At 36.9% G+C, this 17,681-nt stretch overlaps 1 protein-coding gene across 1 annotated transcript in view; it reads left to right on the forward strand.

The window, feature by feature from the left end:
- Positions 1-17,681, forward strand: part of LOC124233816 (thrombospondin type-1 domain-containing protein 7B) — a 674,290-nt gene that overhangs the window by 486,290 nt on the left and 170,319 nt on the right. Inside the window, exon 14 of the mRNA XM_046651040.1 lies at positions 6,337-6,515. Within this exon, the coding sequence (XP_046506996.1) occupies positions 6,337-6,515 (179 nt within the window). The remainder of the gene's footprint in view (positions 1-6,336; positions 6,516-17,681) is intronic.

Consider the following 17,681-nt stretch of genomic DNA (forward strand, 5'->3'; position numbering starts at 1 on the left):
AACAGCACTTATTTGTAGTCATCATAGAAACCGCTTTAGTACACAGAGTCCTAATTGAACAGTTCAGGTTGTTCTGTGGCTAGTGTTTCATTTCTTTCTAATATCCTCAATATCTTCTAAGAGAAAAACATCTCTTGTCTGCCTGGAGGAACCTGGCACAAGGTTATTAATGCTGAAACTCTGTCTATATGAACAACTGGAGACACCATCTTGATTAAATTGCCTGGACAACTCAATTTAAAACATCAGTTCTTTATATGATTTGGTTGATTGATTAAATTGACACTGATACATTTCGTTATAGCGAGTGAACCGGATAAGCAATTAGTCAAAAACCTGTGTCTACCACAAGTCATGTCATTAATATTTTCACATGAATTACTTAGAAACTTGAAGCCAGAATCCATTTGTTACCTCAAATTGACATATAATTTGTATATGTTATTTGTATTATATAATTTAAGTAGTTGATTATACTCTATGTTTTTTGCTCATTTATAAGACTAATCTCTTCCAAAATATGAATTTCTTCAAGGGCAGGGTTGATTTTCTACTTTGTCATTCTAGCACTAAAGAGAACATTCTGGAGCCATAATAACTTTTCTACTTGATAGTGAGCTGGGTATCCTAGTCAAGTCCAGGTTTGAGTTCCCTTTGTATTCTGACCAGTCTATAAAATGAAGCTTTTTGCCTAGATTACCTTAAATAGCTCATCTGCATCTAAAATAAAGTACACCAGTAAATTCTATTTTTAATTAAGGCAACTGCTTGACACTTAGAGAATTTTTTTCTGGTAGATATAATAAAATTTAATAAATAATTATGTTATGAAATATTTGAGTTTTAAGCAATCTAGGAAAACTTATTTAGTATTTGTCAATGTGATTATTTGAACTTTGTGTAACTTCTAAATCAGCTATAATTCATGTATCTGATTAGGTTGTGGGTTCAAATAAGATACTTTGTTATTTGCAATAGTATAATCATGTGGTAATGTTTAACATTAGAGAGTTTATGCTGATGGGTTTTTATATATGTAATAAAGATGTTTTCAAAAACTTTCTTTTAATAACTCAAAATTTAAAAAAGAAGAGAATGATAGTTTAGATGCTTTCCAGCTCTCCTCTCTCAGGCCCCACAGAGCCCTAACCAAGGTTGAAACCACTTTTGAAAGAATGTAGCTGGTATTCATGAGGAGTATTCCTAGGCCAAAATATAAATTCCCCAAAGCAAGCTGGCAACCTTATTGAGTGTGATCTACATTTCCACACACTAATGGATTGAGATTTTAAAAAAATGTTTCATACTGTCAGTTATTCCCTGGAGAACACTGGCAAAGTATTAATCTAATTCTTCAAACTGTCTTTCTTGCAACAGTGTCAAAACATCTGCCCCTATTTCTTCCCCTCCTCTCCTAAGCAAATATCTACTCTAAACTTCTCTGACTTAAGTCATCAGATACTTTTAAGGATGGTGCAATACTAGATAAATAGTAGTACCAAAATGTACAAATTAAAACAGTAAATCTTTAAATATTGAGAAATGAAGACATGATATCATTTTAACTCACAAGATTCTCCCAGGTCTTCACTTTGAAGTGAGGAAGAGATAATCTTTATCTTTTCCCTGTCTTATTTTTCATATTGTGTTTTCATTATTTTAGCAAAATGTCAGTAAGTAGAGCATGCACCGTCTAGTAGGATGTCTGCCATTGTTTTACACAGTAGAAAAATATAAGTAAATTAATCTAGGTTATTTCTTCAAGCTTAATTTCATCAATATTTTCTTCCTTCATATCCTCCAAAACAAGATCTTATCGTGGGAGAAATGTGTTAGTGTTTAAGTGATGGAGAAAAAATAATATACGGCAGGTAATTTTCTAGGAAGTAGTTTTATCAATGAGACTGGCTTATTCAGAGAGTTACGATTTCACTCCATCCATTGCTCTAACCTACAAAGCAATATTTGGGGGTTAGTAATATAGATTGAAAGGCATTCCAGGTCCCTGGGCTTCAGCCCTAATGCATATAAGTCATTAAATAAATTCCTCCAGTTTAACATAAATAGAGATACCATTACGAATCCTATTCAGTTATCTCTATTTAGAAGATCAGCAGATACTTTTCGAGCACTTACTATATATATGGCTTACAAAATCACAATGTTGGGCGTATGCTCTATTAATAATTCTGTAATGACTGTTTCATACCTAACTTCATATGCATACAGATAACCAAAATAGAACATCAAAGCATCCCCAGGCCAAGTAATATGATGGTCTAAGCAATGTATTCTGCATATAAATTATAGTGTAAAATATTTTTGGTAGAAAAACTGCTTCTTTCATAGCAACTGAAGTTAGATTTATGAATGTTGCCAGTGAAGCTATGCTGTGGTATATTTTATGTAAATGAGTTTTAGAAACATTAGGAGAGTTTCCATAGTCGGAATTGGTGTTCTCATCTGGCAGGTTAACCTTGTAGGTAGTGACAACTTGATCATATTCTGTTGCCAAAAATTGTAAGTATTAAGTATGTGAGTAAAACTAATCCTTTCAATTATGAGATATGTATGAGAATATGCAATTGTTAATGGTTCTCACTCAGGGCGTTCCTTTGGGGTATACTCTAGCGTGAAAATAACTTTCCTGAAAAATAAATATCACTGTTGCCTAGTCCTGTTGAATTTCAAAATTATTTTATGCTCATTGAATTTATGACCTTGACTTTCATAGAGATCCTCTGGGTTTACATGTTATCATGGGGAACAAAAAGAAAAGTATTGCTAGAAGCTCTCTAATTAAAATCCTTAATATGCAGGTATAGATGAAAATGATTTAAAATCTCTTTGAATTAAAAGGGCATCTAATTCAAAATCTTCTTTAAGATAGGATCTATATAGGCATTCAAACATTTAAGTTATTTATATGAAGTTTTCTGGAATTTCATATTTGAGGCATGCATGCCATGAGAGTTACTTCCACTTAATTACTAGTCCTGTTTTTTTATTCAGTAGTGAATGGAATCGTTTTGTGACTCAATTTCTCTGTAAAATTAAGTAATGCCTGTGGCCCCTATTTAATCCTATATTTACCATTTATTATGTACCTAATAATGAGTTGGTGATCAAATCTCCTTAGAAAGGACTGTAGAATTACAATTATGTTAAACAATAGAGAATTAGTCTTTTAACAACCTCAAATGGAGCATTTTTTTTTCAAGTGCAGAAGAACCCTTCCTGATGACTCTTATATGTTTTGTGTACTTTCTCTTGGGGAATATAAAGTCATTCTAATATTATCTAAGAGAAATATCAGTATAAAATAAATGTATATAATACAAACATACTGAGAGAGAGAAAGGAAATGCAATCAACAAAACAAGGTCCTGAAAGAGTTTGGAGGGAGAGCAAGTGGTGAAAATGTACCTAATATAGGAAAATAGATGGCTTTTCCATTGGAACATGAAGAGAGAAGAAAAAAGATGGCAGTGCATACAGATATATTCATAGGAAATTGAAGGAGTTCTTCTTATTCATTTCTTTCTATTTTGGGGAGGGGAAAGTGGAAGTGAGGTCTTAAAAGTTTGAAAACAGGTGGAGAAGGTTTGGAAAAGCTGTGATGTGGAATGGGAGTGAGAAGGAAACTCAGAAAGAATCACCAAGAAGTGTGAGAACCCGGTTGACGACAGAGACTACACATTGAAGTGTCACAGTGTGGTATTAACATTTTCTTCATCTCTGCTTGGTAGTCCAGTGTTAAGCACAGAGTAGAAAACAGCTGGACCAGTCTAGCTCTGACATTTTACCAGACCGGCATATGGCAGAAGAACGATAGGGCTGGGTGGTCAGCCATATTGGCAAGAGAGTGGTTGAAGTGATGAACCAGGAGGGCTAAAGTGGTTAGAGAAAGCAGAGTTTTTGCAGGAGGAAAGGCATGAATATTATGGGAGAAGATGGAGTAGTCTGTATGGACATATTTCAAGATATATGAGAGGGAAGGGCAGGGAGAAAACAAGTTAGGGAGGTGGTTCTCAGACTTGACTGCACATTAGAATCCCCTGGGGATGTTTCAAAACTATCCATGCCTAGCTCTTGTCCTCTGAGATTCTGCTCGAATTGCTCTGCAGATTTTCCTGAACATCAGGAATATATTTTACAGCCAAGTTTGAAAACCTTTGTTTAGAACCTTTTATAAAGAATCTTACAGTTTTTACAAAGCGGTTGGCACTTTATTTTTAAGGCGGTGGAGAATCAGCAAAGGTTTTAAAAGGAGGAGTAGCACAAGTTATGAATTTTAGAAAATTAACTTTTTCCTCAGAGTGACTGACCCATACCAAAAGGGAATGATTAGGAAAGAGGGAAATGACTGGAGAGAATTTTGCAGTATTCTGAGCCAGAAACAGTGACATCTTGAACCAGGGACTGACAAAGGAATTGTAGAGTAGGGGACATATTTGTGATGTTTCAATATAGGAACTTATTGTACCTATTAATTATATGTAAAAGATGGAGGAAGGTCTAAGATAACTGTGAGATTTTTATTGTGGATAATCTGATAATTTTCAACTGCTGCATAACAAATTACCACCAATTTAGCAGGTCAAGATGTTTATTATTTCACAGTTTCCATGAGTCAGGAGTATAGGGCTGGCTTCTCTAGATTCTCTGTTTAACAGTCTCACCAGGATACAGTCAAGGTATGGGCCAAGGCTGAGGTGAGGTCTCAGCAGAGACTTGACTGGGGAAAGCTCCTCTTCCAAGCTCCCTTGGAACTGTTGGCAGAATTCATCTCTACACACCCATAAAGTTAAGGCCCCTCTTTTCTTGCTGGCTGACAGTCAGGAGCTGACATCATGTCCTAGAGGCTGTTTGCAGTCCCCTGCCGGGTGGCCACTCCATAGGCATTTCAAAGCGTGCCTATTTGCTTCTTTGAGGTCAGCAGGAGACTCTCTCTCTCCACAAAAAGAACGTAGTCACTCTTTCAAGAGTTTTCCCCTGATTAAGTCAGACCCACCCAGGATAATCTCCCTTTTGATTAACTCAAAATCAGCTGATTTGTCATGTTAATTATATCTGTGAGTTCTTGTCCCCTTTGCCACATACCATAACCTAATCAAGGGAGTGATGTTCTATCATATTTACAAATCCAGCCCAGACTCAAGGGAAAGAGATTATACAGGCATGTACACCAGGGTACAGGAATCAGACATATTGCAGTTATTTAAGATGAGGAATACAGGGGCCAGCCCAGTGGCATACTGCTTAAGTTCGCACGTTCCGCTTCTCGGTGGCCCGGGGTTCGCAGGTTTGGATCCCAGGTGCAGACATGGCACCGCTTGGCAAGCCATGCTGTGGTAGGTATCCCACATATAAAGTAGAGGAAGATGGGCACGGATGTTAGCTCAGGGCCAGGCTTCCTCAGCAAAAAGAGGAGGATTGGCAGTAGTTAGCTCAGGGCTGAACTTCCTCAAAAAAAAAAAAAAAAAAAAAGAAAAAACAAATGAGGAATACAAGAGAATTAGAATGTTTTAGGAAGATATTTATGGTCTCAGTTTTTGACATGTTGAGTTTGGGGGTAATTGGGCATCCAACTGAGTGTATCAGTAGGTGGTATAGAACTCAGTAGAGAGATCAGAATTGGAAATACATATTTGGTCGTGATTGGTAGAGGTGATGGTTAAATAATGAGATCATCCAGAGAAAGACTGTAGCAAGAAGTGAACCAAGGACAGGAACAAGACCGAATAAAGCTAGAACATATGCATCTGCACTTCAACCCATATCTCTCGATTCCGGTCCCACATCTCATTATACACCTTTCACTATTCTACTTTCTTCTTGCAATAATATCCTGCTCTCTCTAATTTGTGGTCCACTCTCCTCCCACCTCCACGTCACACTACCTGGAGGTGAGAATCAAGATCTTGCCCAGTGAAAGCCTTTCAGATCACAGCCACTAAGAAAGGTCGACTCTATTATGCTCCCTGTTCCCAGATGGTGAATTGTAAGACACAAAGCCCAGTGAGGGGAGATGGTGCCATCATTAGCCTTGAACTGCTTCATATCTTCTTATCCGAAAGCAGGACTAACCGCACTTTTCCTTTCTCCTTCCATCCCAGAATTGCCTATGAAGTAAACAGATGGCACAAATTTGGAATGAAGATACAATCACACATGTCTCTCTCTTAAAACTTTGTTTATTTCAGTAGAAAATTATTGAAGCCACTGTGGGAACATTGTTGAGCAATCTGAGCTGTGATAGTGGAAACAGAAAGTAAATTTGTGAGTACCTTCTGACCAGAATTTCCTCCCTTCTCTTAAATCTCTTTCTTTCAGGTTATATTCAAGAAGAATGTGTCATCCCCTGTCCGTTTGATTGCAAGTTAAGCGACTGGTCTAGTTGGGGGTCTTGCAGTTCATCTTGTGGGATTGGAGTGAGAATTCGATCCAAATGGCTAAAAGAAAAACCTTACAATGGAGGTCGCCCGTGTCCCAAATTGGATCTCAAGAATCAGGTAAAGTGCACAAAGCAAGAAATAAAATGCTAAAAAAAAAAATTATCCCTTTCCTTATTTCTTGTTGGAATTGAAGTCATTATCTTGTTACAAGTAGCTCATTAAAAGTCATCACAAGTTCAAAAGAGGAGCTAAGAGGACAGAAATTAATATAATGGAATTAGTAATAGAAGCCTTGTCCACTCCTAGGTAATGCTGAGACCACTTTGGTATTGTTAGAAATAATAATGTTATAGAAATTAAATCTAGTTGATTTTTAAATAATCTCGAAGTATAATTTGATTAATCATGATATTATGAAGGTGGTGTGCCTGTGTGTATATATATACACACATACACATGTATATACTTAATAATGCTGGGAGAATGTCAATGACTTTATGGCGATAAATATAATTAGTGGCCTCATCAATATGTGCCAAAGGTGTATTCTCATTTTTCCTTCACCTCACTCCTCATCCTCGGTTTCTTTGTTCTCAGTCTTGCCGGTGTTTCCAGAGCTCTTCATGTCTCTTCTGAGCTAGTTCTCTACATTTCCCCAAAAGTCAAAGCTGTTTTCGTAAATGGAACCTTGAAGGATAGTCTTCCATACAGATGTCTAATAAAACTGCCATCCTCAGCATTCTTAATTATATTGGAATATTCTTATTGAATGATGTGTCTACTACTACTTGTATTTAGGTATCATTTGTCAATTCAGGACCAATATCTCTAGCTATTTTTTCCTAAGTTTTGATAAAAGACACATAACTCACTGAAAATGAAAAATTGTCATTCCAGCAAAAAATATTTATGTTCTGAGACAGGGCAGAGTATTATGCTAGTCTTGTTTTTTAAGGTTATGTTGTAAAATAATGACCATAATTTCTTCACTCAAAGCATATGTAAAGCTATTGTGGAAAACAAGGCAGAGGATCATAAAAGCAACAAAAAAGTTGCCAGAAAAACACCTCCACAAGTACAGTAGTTAGGTGAAGGGAAGAGCAAGATATGATTAATGAAAACAAGAGGGAAGTAATTAGAGGAGAGAGAGTCTGGGAGATAAGCCTTACTCCAGTACAAAGAAAGGAATAAAACAGGTGTATGGTCAGGAGGAAGACTTTCAAGTGAATACTTTGTATGAGGATGATTTGACCCTCCCCAGGGAATTTTTCAGGCCTTTAAAATGGAAAATAACTGCTAAGCATCTGTAGTTATAAATAATGTATGACAATTCTTACATCTTCTCCTCAAAACTATCAATGAAAGCTAAGCATTTATAACACTAGTGTTAAACACTAATTTTAGTATGCTAATTTTATGAACTAGGGAATTATCAAGAGAATAAAGGACTTCATTTGAACATAGACTTTAAGACTATACTCTCAGTGTGCAAAGGCAAATGTATAGAAATGTGTCTATCAAATTCGAGAGTTTGAATAAGATAAAGGTATATGTAAGCCTGTTATAACTCAATGGAAACTTGTTCTAAACACTTAACTGACATGTAAAACTTGTTACCTTAAGAAGTAGTACAAGCTAAAAACTAAGCCCAAGTTCGAGGATAATTTAGATAAATTCCATGGTGAACATTAAGTGAGGGTGGGCCTGTCTGCAGGCGGTCTCTCTAACTTTTGAGTTCAGGAAGGGAATTGTAGCATTCCAAAGACATTTGTTTGTTGTGATGCTCAGAAATGAATCCTAGGATTTAATGATCAGAAATAAATTTAGTACAGAGTATATTCTGATATGAAGAGATCTCAGATCTCTAGTATGTATGTGGCTTAATTAAACTTGAATCAAAAAACTTCACCGCAATGCATACTTTATATTTTAATGTAAGTTAATTGATCAGGGCAATAAATAATAAACCCTTCCTCTCACCTGTAAGTCTGTGAAGGACAAGGTAAATACTGTTGTGAAAAATCCTAAATTTAAAAGAAATTCTCCTCAGAGCAATTGGCTTTTCTAAAGCAAGCACGTGTTTACTTGTAAGTATATTTGTGGAAGGCTATCTGTGGTGACTTCATTATATATTCGCTCTCATATAGAATTCCCTTTTTGTGTGTGTGATGTTATACACAGAAATTTGTTTGAAGGTGTCCATATTTTCTTAATTCACCTGAAAATAAATTGAGTTGTCAGGAATTTTCATTATTTAGGAAATATTCCCCAGCTTCTATTATTTATGGCAATTCTTCTTTAGAAGAGACTGCTATTTGTTTCTCTAAGCTGGAAATATGATCTAGTTAGAGGTACACCCACTGTGGCTCTTTTGTAAAGTTCAATTTTATCACTGGCCTTAGGTTATTTGTCTCCTTTCCAATTGGTTTTTAGGTTTAGATTTATTTTCCTATTTTTGAAACCACATTAATACTCTATCATCCATTCACCCATAAGTTAGAGCTTAAAAAAAATATAACCAAATTATAGCAGTAAGAGACGCACATATCTTTAGTCCCTGTGCATGAGGAAAATTCAGTATATGTCAGATTGAGCCTAACGTCCTGTTCGTTAAAAAAAATATTGAACTTCCTTATGCGTCTATATATGTTATGCATAGGCCTATGTAAATATTAGCATAGCTGCACATGCTTATTCACTCTCCTTTATCTCTCTTTAGATCATAAGGTCTTTTTGATGTCAAGGGCTGTCTTTCTACTGTTGTGACTCGTTCCAGCCCACACTACACCATCTTGCAGGTTGTCAAATTATATTCATGGAACGCTTCATTTGAAAAGAAACCTTCTCTCTGGATGCCTGGGTGGCTAGTTCCCTAGGAAAAAAAAAATTTATTAGAACTTTGGTCTCTTATGCTGTGATTTGTCATTCAAATTCTCAAAAACACGAGCTCTTCTGGAAGAAAGAAATAAGAACTTCCAAACTATTATTGCCCAAAGAGTCTTTCAAGATTTGCCTGAAAAATCCTGGGTGTTTGGATCCCCGTTGAAATCTAACTCAGTGATATAAATAGAAAGATTGGTATTATGTACACAAGCTCATAAAGTGTTCTGAATCTGTTAGTGAAATCAATATTTATAATGTCTCATAAAAAGCCTCCCTTTTAAACCAGAACCTATCAACATGATAGCTCTTTCTCTAGAAGTGCTGAAGTGACAGCAATATTTGAGTGGCTTTCTGCTAAGAATATTTGTGATGCTAAATAGCTCAGGCATGCAGCATACCCAAAGCTCTTATCTGGGTGGAAAACTTCTAAATAGTTTACTGGATTATCAGGTCAGTTGGCTGATGCCCTTGACTCTGCTGTGCATAATACAATACATATTTTAATTTTTAGTCTATAATATGTTGAGTGGATTTAAGTGCACTTTTACTGTATATTTTTTATTTTGAAATTCTGCTTAATAGGAGATTGAATATGGGGCATTAAACCTCCATTGGTCTTAACATTTTCCTTTATGAGTTATACAACTCAAGACAAGCAAGTTCCAGGAAATTATATTTTGTTTATAAGTTGCAAATCTGTGTTCACAGTGTGTTTGAATAAAAATCTTACATTGAGATTCATTACCTATACTTTTTTAAATGCATGCTGTCTATTTAAATACATTTTTGAAAGAGCTTTTGTTATGTTTGCAACTGAATGTGAGGATATAAATTAAATATGTGCATTTCCAGAAACGATTGCTATTTTAAAGATGTGCCTTCTACCCAAAGAGAAGTGGGCTAAATTTGGAAATGATGAGTATAATGCATTTTATTTTTCATAGCAGAGTAATAATGTTTTAAAGAAGACTTTCTTTCCAAAGATATATACAGATATATTTTAGCATAAACATTTCTTCCTTAGAAAAAGACTTTTGGATGAGAAAATGTTTCTATGGAGAAATAGCTTATGCTCATTTTAATACTGCTTCATTAATTATTAGCAGCATATTAGGATGTGGAAATAGGATAACTGTCATTCTATCTGAATGTTTGTTTACCCAGAAAAATATGGCTCCACTTACGGTTTAATTTGATTTAACCAATTTTGGCCTCTCGCTTCTTTTCGACCACCCCGACTCCCTCATCCTAACCTAGTCCAGATCATTCCTGGCAGAGTCCGCTCACTTTGGACTTAGTACTTTGGCAGGAGCCCCAGACTGTAATGAGCAAGAAGGCATCTCGAGCATTAATATGGAAGGCAGCCCAAGCTTATTCATGATTAAGTACATTCAGCTGTACTGTTCTTGCATGGGGCAGTGGGGGTGTTTGCACATTTGATAAGAACTTGCTTTAAGTATGAAACATCGTATGTCATAGAATTAAGGGATGCAGAGTGATTTATTCCTCAGGGTTATTTGGGAGGATTTAACAGAGACAAAAACATTTCACCTCTCCCCAACATAGTAGGTATTATACCACAGCCCAGGTACACCGCACCCCATCTCAGAGGCAGCATGAAATGCCTCCTCAGGGCTAGTATTCTTCCATTTGTATCCTTTATGCCTGTCTGCCAACGCAAGTTCCGTGCTCTCAAGTGACATTGCACTAATTGAGCTGCGTAGAGCTCAGAGGAGAGGCAATTTTTCTTTTTTCTTCTTGCCCTGTCGCCATCACCAAGAAAAATTGTTTTTTCTTCTCAAGAAATTCCTCTTCCCGCCACATTTGCGTCCACACATACCCTACTCTTGATCATTCTAAAGTAATACCCCTCAGGCTTGTTAAAATCTTTTGAAACTTTGATCATTTTTCTCGAGAGCTGCCAGAATCACTCGTGAGAAGCAATTTCCCTGTACTTGATGTCCACTCTGTCTTGCATTTTACTGTGTTTTTAACACTGAGTATTGCTAATCTGCATATATTCAAACTCACTTTTAGTTTTTATTCAAGATGTTCCTATGTACCTCTAGGATGTTTCCTACTAGGCTTCCTGGGCAAATGTCCGTACTGCTGTCCCTAGCAGAGTTTTCGGGATTAGCTGGGGACAGCTGTCAAATTGTAAAGCAGGCCAATTTTGTCAGATTTTGTCTCTGGAAATCTTTCAACATGCCCCCATTCTTCATATTATCACTAGCCCCTTAATTCCTGCAATATTATATTATATAACATCAGCTTCAACAGGAAATCGCATCATCTATGTTTGCAATTTTGCAAAACTGTTGTCTTAACCAAGTACTTCAAGTACAAGTTCTCAAGTTCTTTTCTAGAAAAACTATTGGCAGAACTACTTTTCATGCCTTTCCTGAATCATCCTGTCATTTAAGCTGTAAATACAGAATGGAAACTTTCCTCCTCCCTTGAGGAATTGAAGGAGTATAGATCGGACTTTAACCACAGGCATTTGGTTATACCTAAACATGCTCATTAGGAAATTCAACCGTGAACTGAGAGTGTAGCACCTTCTAAAATGTAAATAAATAAGTAACTTGCTTAATATCTATTTAAAAATAAGATTCTAGATGGCATGCGAATTCTACAGTTCTTTCTGTTTTATTGAGATATAACTGACATGTAACATGGTGTTTAAGATATACAATGTGTTGATTTGATACATTTATATATTGCAATATGATTACCACTATAGATTAGCCAACGCATCTCTCATGTCACATAGTCCTCGTTTCCTTTTGGTGATGAGAATAATTAAGAGAAGGTTATTGTACAATATTGTTGACTATAATCACTTTGCTGTGCATTAGATCTCCAGGACTTATTTATCTACTAGGTGCAGATTTGTACCCTTTGGGTTTTTCAAGCTTTATCCCAATACTAAATTATCAGAAAGCAAGTTATGTAGATCTGACTAGATCCTGTGATAGATTGCTGCAGAAAAGCATTTGTTGAATTTATTTTTTTCTACATAACTTGAGTCAAGAAAAAAATAGTCTCTCTTAGAAGCTTATCTAAATCTTTTGAAATCCAGAGTTTATTGTTTCATAACCTTCACTGATCCTAAGAATAGAAAAATCACTGTGGATGGGGGGTGGGCTGGAAGTTTGGTATAAAAACAGTTTCCCAGGCTGCTGCTCTGGAGCCTGTGGTCAGGACAGTTATAGTGGATCCTGGAATGTGCATTTGTTGACAAAGATTTGTTTTTGCTGGTTCTTCTGATTAGGCAAGTTGCTGAACACTGCCAGAATTGAGATTCTTGGCACTGAGGGTACCGTTTCTGCTGAGTTCATCTCTGCAAAAGATTTTCTCTGCAGTTGACTTAGCCTGCCCTTCTTAATCTAAACAAGGAACACAACTACTATTTGTTTGCTAATCAAAGCAAATCTGAGAGGACCCTCCCGTTGTACAGAAGAGGAGACTAAGGCTTAGAGGGATGTAATTACTTGCCCAGCTTCACCCACTGAGCGTATAGAAGGGGTTAAGAGTCAATCAGATCTAAGTTCAGCGCTGACCTGCTATCTACTAGCTGTGGAAACGAGACAATTATTTAACCTTTGAGTCTCAATTTCATAATCTGTCAAATGGCTATAACAATGACGACTATCTCGTAAGATTGTTGTATTAATTAATATAAGATGAAAATAAATACAATCTTCGTACATCATTGTTTGATATATAGGAAGTGCTTAGAGTCGATATATGTTAGGTAGGATTATTTTTCCTTAGTCTCTAGCACATGATTTCTGTTTGCAATTCAGTTTGCTTTCACCTGTACCATATTGCCTTTTAGAACGAAGTCGTGTAGGTTGCTTCTCTTTTTACATTTAGCTACTGGAACATTTTGAAGTCAAATATTTGGTTGTAGTAACTCAGCTTAGATGCATAGTAAAAGCTACTGTCATTTGCTTCCTGTATGGGAAGACTTTTATTTTATTCCCAAATATCTTATTCAGCATTGCATTTTTTTTCTAGTGGTAAAAAAGGAATATAACTTTTTACATATTTGTAACTAGTTTCCTATGAAGTTGTAATTCTTTGGATTTTTTTTGTATGAACATTTTTATTAAGGAATATAACAGAAAGATACACAAATCATCATGGGTAGAGCTCTATGAATTTTCACAAAGCGAACCTTCGCATTCAGTTAGCACCCACGTCAAGAAATAATATGTCATCAACATCTCAGGTGCCCCTCTCTGTGCTCCACCTCCTTCGCTACCACCTTCCTCTACCAAATAGAACTACTATTCAGACTTCTAACACTATAAATATTTTATCGTTTAAAAAACCTTACATAAATGGATTTCACACTATGTACTCTTTTGTGTCCGCCTTTTCCTCAGCATTACATTTGTGACATTTATCCATCTTGTGATGCATAGCAATATTTTGTTCATTTTCATTGTTTTATGTTATATTTTGTGTATATCCCATTATTTTATTGTATTTACCACATTTTATCCATTTTTAATGTTGAAGGATGGGTATTTGGGTTGTTTCCAGTTTGGGGCTATTAAAAATGACACTTCTGTGACCATTCTTGTCCATGTCTTTTGGTGCTCACGTGTGTGCATTTCTGTTGGGTACATACCTAAGAGCAGGATTCCTAGGTTATAAGATATGCATATATTCAACTTCAGTAGATAATAGGCATTTCATTTTAAATTACTAAACAGATCTTACTAAATATAGACAGTACATAATTCCAGTTAAGTTGAAGTATGACCTGTCAGACACCATGAAAAGAGGCGTGAAAGCCATATGGATGTGTTAACTGTTCATCTCAGCAATTCTCATATCACAGTATCTCAGATACTACTGTCAACTCCCAAGAGATAGCTCTCTTCCCGAAGAGAACAGGTGCATGAGCACTATCTTTTTGTTGATTCTGCTCACCTCTCTCCTACCAACCCTCATAACCATCATATTTCCTCTGCCTCTAATCTCCCTTCCTCCCTCCACTCTAGTCCTCATACAGTAGCCTCAGTGAACTGTCTAAATCACAAATCTGGTCATACATAAAATCTTTCACAGGTCTCTTGTTACCTTCGGGATGAAATACAAACTACATGATTCCGTTTATAAGACATTTCATGATCTGGCTCCAACCATGTTTCTCTGAGCTCAGAGTCATGTTCAAATTAGCAAGGCCCTGTGGCCAGGGAAGCTGCTGATGAGTCAGGAGGAAGGGGCCACTTCTTCCTATCTTCTCATCAGCCGTCATACAGGCTTTTTCATAAAGAATGAGAGCTTCATATTCTCAGGCTGATCATGTCTATCAATTGATTGATGTCTAATATGGCATCTTTTAATAGAATTGCCTTTCATTTTATGTCACCAAACATTCTTTAATGAAAATAGATATTTGGATTTACATGATTGCCCTTTCTCTGGAAGCTGCTCATCAAATTCCCTTACATTGGATTAAAATCATGCTCTACTGCCATTTAGATATTGACTGCCACAGGAAGATGGGAGTTGTGGCTTGCTTTCTTGAAAAGAAATCTCTTTGTCTTAGAGGACAACATAAGGGACACTGTTCTTATCACCTGTGCTGAAAGTAGGTATGGAACCAATTGCAAAATTCACCTCCAAAGAATGTTCCCAAAGAGAAGACGGGTTGTCCAAAGCCATCTTCCATCCTAATGGACAACAGTCTTGTCACTCTTAGAACTGAAGGTAAATTAATTTGAGTAGTGATATTAGGAAAGAAGTTTGAATTGAGCTGACTTCCTAACGTGCTGTATGTCAAATGGGGGCCAGCAGAGACCATGTGTCATAAATCAGAATGGCAATAACACAGAGTAAAATTGCTGTTGCTTTTCTCTGTTTGGGGAGCAAAGGAACACAACGGTGTTGTATTCATCATTGGTCCAAAATCTTATATTTTGTTCATTTAAAAGGGCATTTGATACTTGCATAAGTGTATTTTTTTATATTTCTAAAGCTTTGGATTTAAATCCAAAGATTTTAAATCCTACCTGACCACTTGTTTAATACTATATTCTGCCTTCCCTACACCTCCACTCCTCCCATTTACCCTACCTTGGTTCTCCTTTTCAGACTATATGATTTCCTCATTTATTTTTCATTTTACTCTTTGGCTATCTCTCCCCACCACCCCCAAGATAGATATACTACCCAGTTCCTGATGAGCGCCTTGAAAGTGGATAATGGTGTTGTCTTAGGTTGGGTTCTTCCAGATGCAGAGCCTGAGACAGAATTGGAGAACAAGAATTGTTTATCATCTGTGGAGAACACCATTAAGAAAGTGAATAAGAAGTGCTACAAAGAAGGGAAGAAACCAATAAAAGCCAGGTACCATAGTGGCCTTTGGAGCTTAAGCTTGTAGGGAACTCTGCAAAACTGTGCAAAACACATGCCCAAGATTTGTCAGACCTGAAGGGCCAGGGAAGTAGGATATTCATAGGGAAGTTTCTGAGAGTCTCTGGTTAAGGGGAATGCTAAGTCTATGCACTTTGGGCTAAGCATAGGCAGGCTTCCTCTGTTCTGGAAAAGGCTTACGGGCACAAAGATACAGATACTGGCAGTTGTAATTTGGCCAGAGCACAGTGAAAGGTTGCTACTGATATTAACCTGGAGGGATATTATACTGGATTTAAAGTACCTGGAACCATTGAAGTTGCTCAATTGGTAATTTTTTACCAGGGGTAGTATAATTTCTGTGTTGTCCATGTGATAACAAGAAGTCCACTTTTTTCCAATAAAAACATAGTTCACTACAGCCCAGTGGTCAGTTAGAGGTATATTTTGAGTAGTTTGCATTTGGGATAAAATAGATTTATAATCATCTGGCTGCGTAGTCTCATCTGGTCTGCCCTGAAATTGGTTGCATGCCCTTTGTGGATGTTGGACCAAGGTGATGGGAAAGAGTAAATCTGGTACAGAGACCAAGCTTCGCCCCAATTCATGAGATAGAAATAAGATCATTCAAAGGGCTTCAGAGCAACCCTATGTATATCCTCTTTTTTCCCTTTAGGAGCTGTGCAGAATATTGTGTCCTTTTCTCTATGACTGCTACCAAGTACAGTTTTCTTTGCCTAGAAGTAGGTATAAGCAGGAGGCAGAGTAGGGTGGGACTTGCATGTGAGACTTGTGGGTGGCATTCTCCAGGCATGAAAGAAGAGTATCTGACCGAACATAACTGAGATGTTCCAGGACAGTCGTATGTTAGAATAATAGACAGTTCAAGTTAGGAAGAAACTTAAACGTATCTAATCTACTATTTCTCAATTATGACTGCACATTAGTTTGTTCAAGAAGCTTGATATTCCTGCTTCCCCACCCAAGCCAATTAAATCATAATTTATGCTGGTGGGATACAACTGTGTTTTTAAAAATCCCCAGGTGATTCTATTGTGCATCCAGAACTGAGAACTACTGTCTAATGTAATGCCATCATCTTGCAAATGAGGTAACCAGCGCTCAGGCAGGTGACTTGACACCCAATTATTGACTAGAACAGGGGCCGTTTCTCTCAGTCCATTGTTGTTCCTTCCTTCTTTGAACACCTCTTCCATCCAAATGAACCTAAGTGCAGTAAGAAGCATCGCTGACACGGATGTGCACTACATGCTCATTATTCTCTTAGGAAGACAAGTAAGGGGCATTCTAACCTCATCCTGCCACAATCCCTCTGACAGTGACTCTCCCTGTGCCGCTAAAGGCAAATGGTCTTTACTGTGAGCAAGTGAACTCTTTTGCGAGAGGATTTAACTGAAAATGTAACCTCCAACAACTGCCTTTTTCTGGGGCATGAGGGGACTTACCTGGTAGCTGTGCAGATACTCCTGATATGTAGAAAAACAAATACAAGGTATCCCATGGCCCCACGGTTTGGGGTGGTATGATGTGGTAGTAAATGTGCTTTGCTTTGCATCATTCAACAAATATTACACGTGTGTCCTTGTGCCAGGGACATTGGGAGGAGACATATAGAAATGTAACACAGCAGGTAAAATGACATAAGCATATAATGTGGACAGGGACTTCTTAGCAACAGTAATTTGTTAATGAGCCCTGGTAGCTTTCAAAAAGAGAAGAGATAATGATAAAATGGAATTTTAAGGTACAGTCATTGCTCGGTATCCATTGGGGACTCGTTCCAGGAACCTCCGCAGATACCAAAATCTACGGATACACAAGTTCCTTACATAAAATAGCATTGTACAATAATACATGTAGTCGGCCCTCCATATCCTCAGGTTTGAATCCTTTGGATATGGCGGGCTGACTGTAATTGTAAATGTTTTGAAAGGCAACTTTAATTCAGTGAACCTACACCATTCATTCATTCTTTCATTCATTCAGCAAACACTGAGAATGAAT

The sequence above is a fragment of the Equus quagga genome, unplaced genomic scaffold (genome assembly GCF_021613505.1).
Source record: "Equus quagga isolate Etosha38 unplaced genomic scaffold, UCLA_HA_Equagga_1.0 251_RagTag, whole genome shotgun sequence".
Lineage (NCBI taxonomy): Eukaryota > Metazoa > Chordata > Mammalia > Perissodactyla > Equidae > Equus > Equus quagga.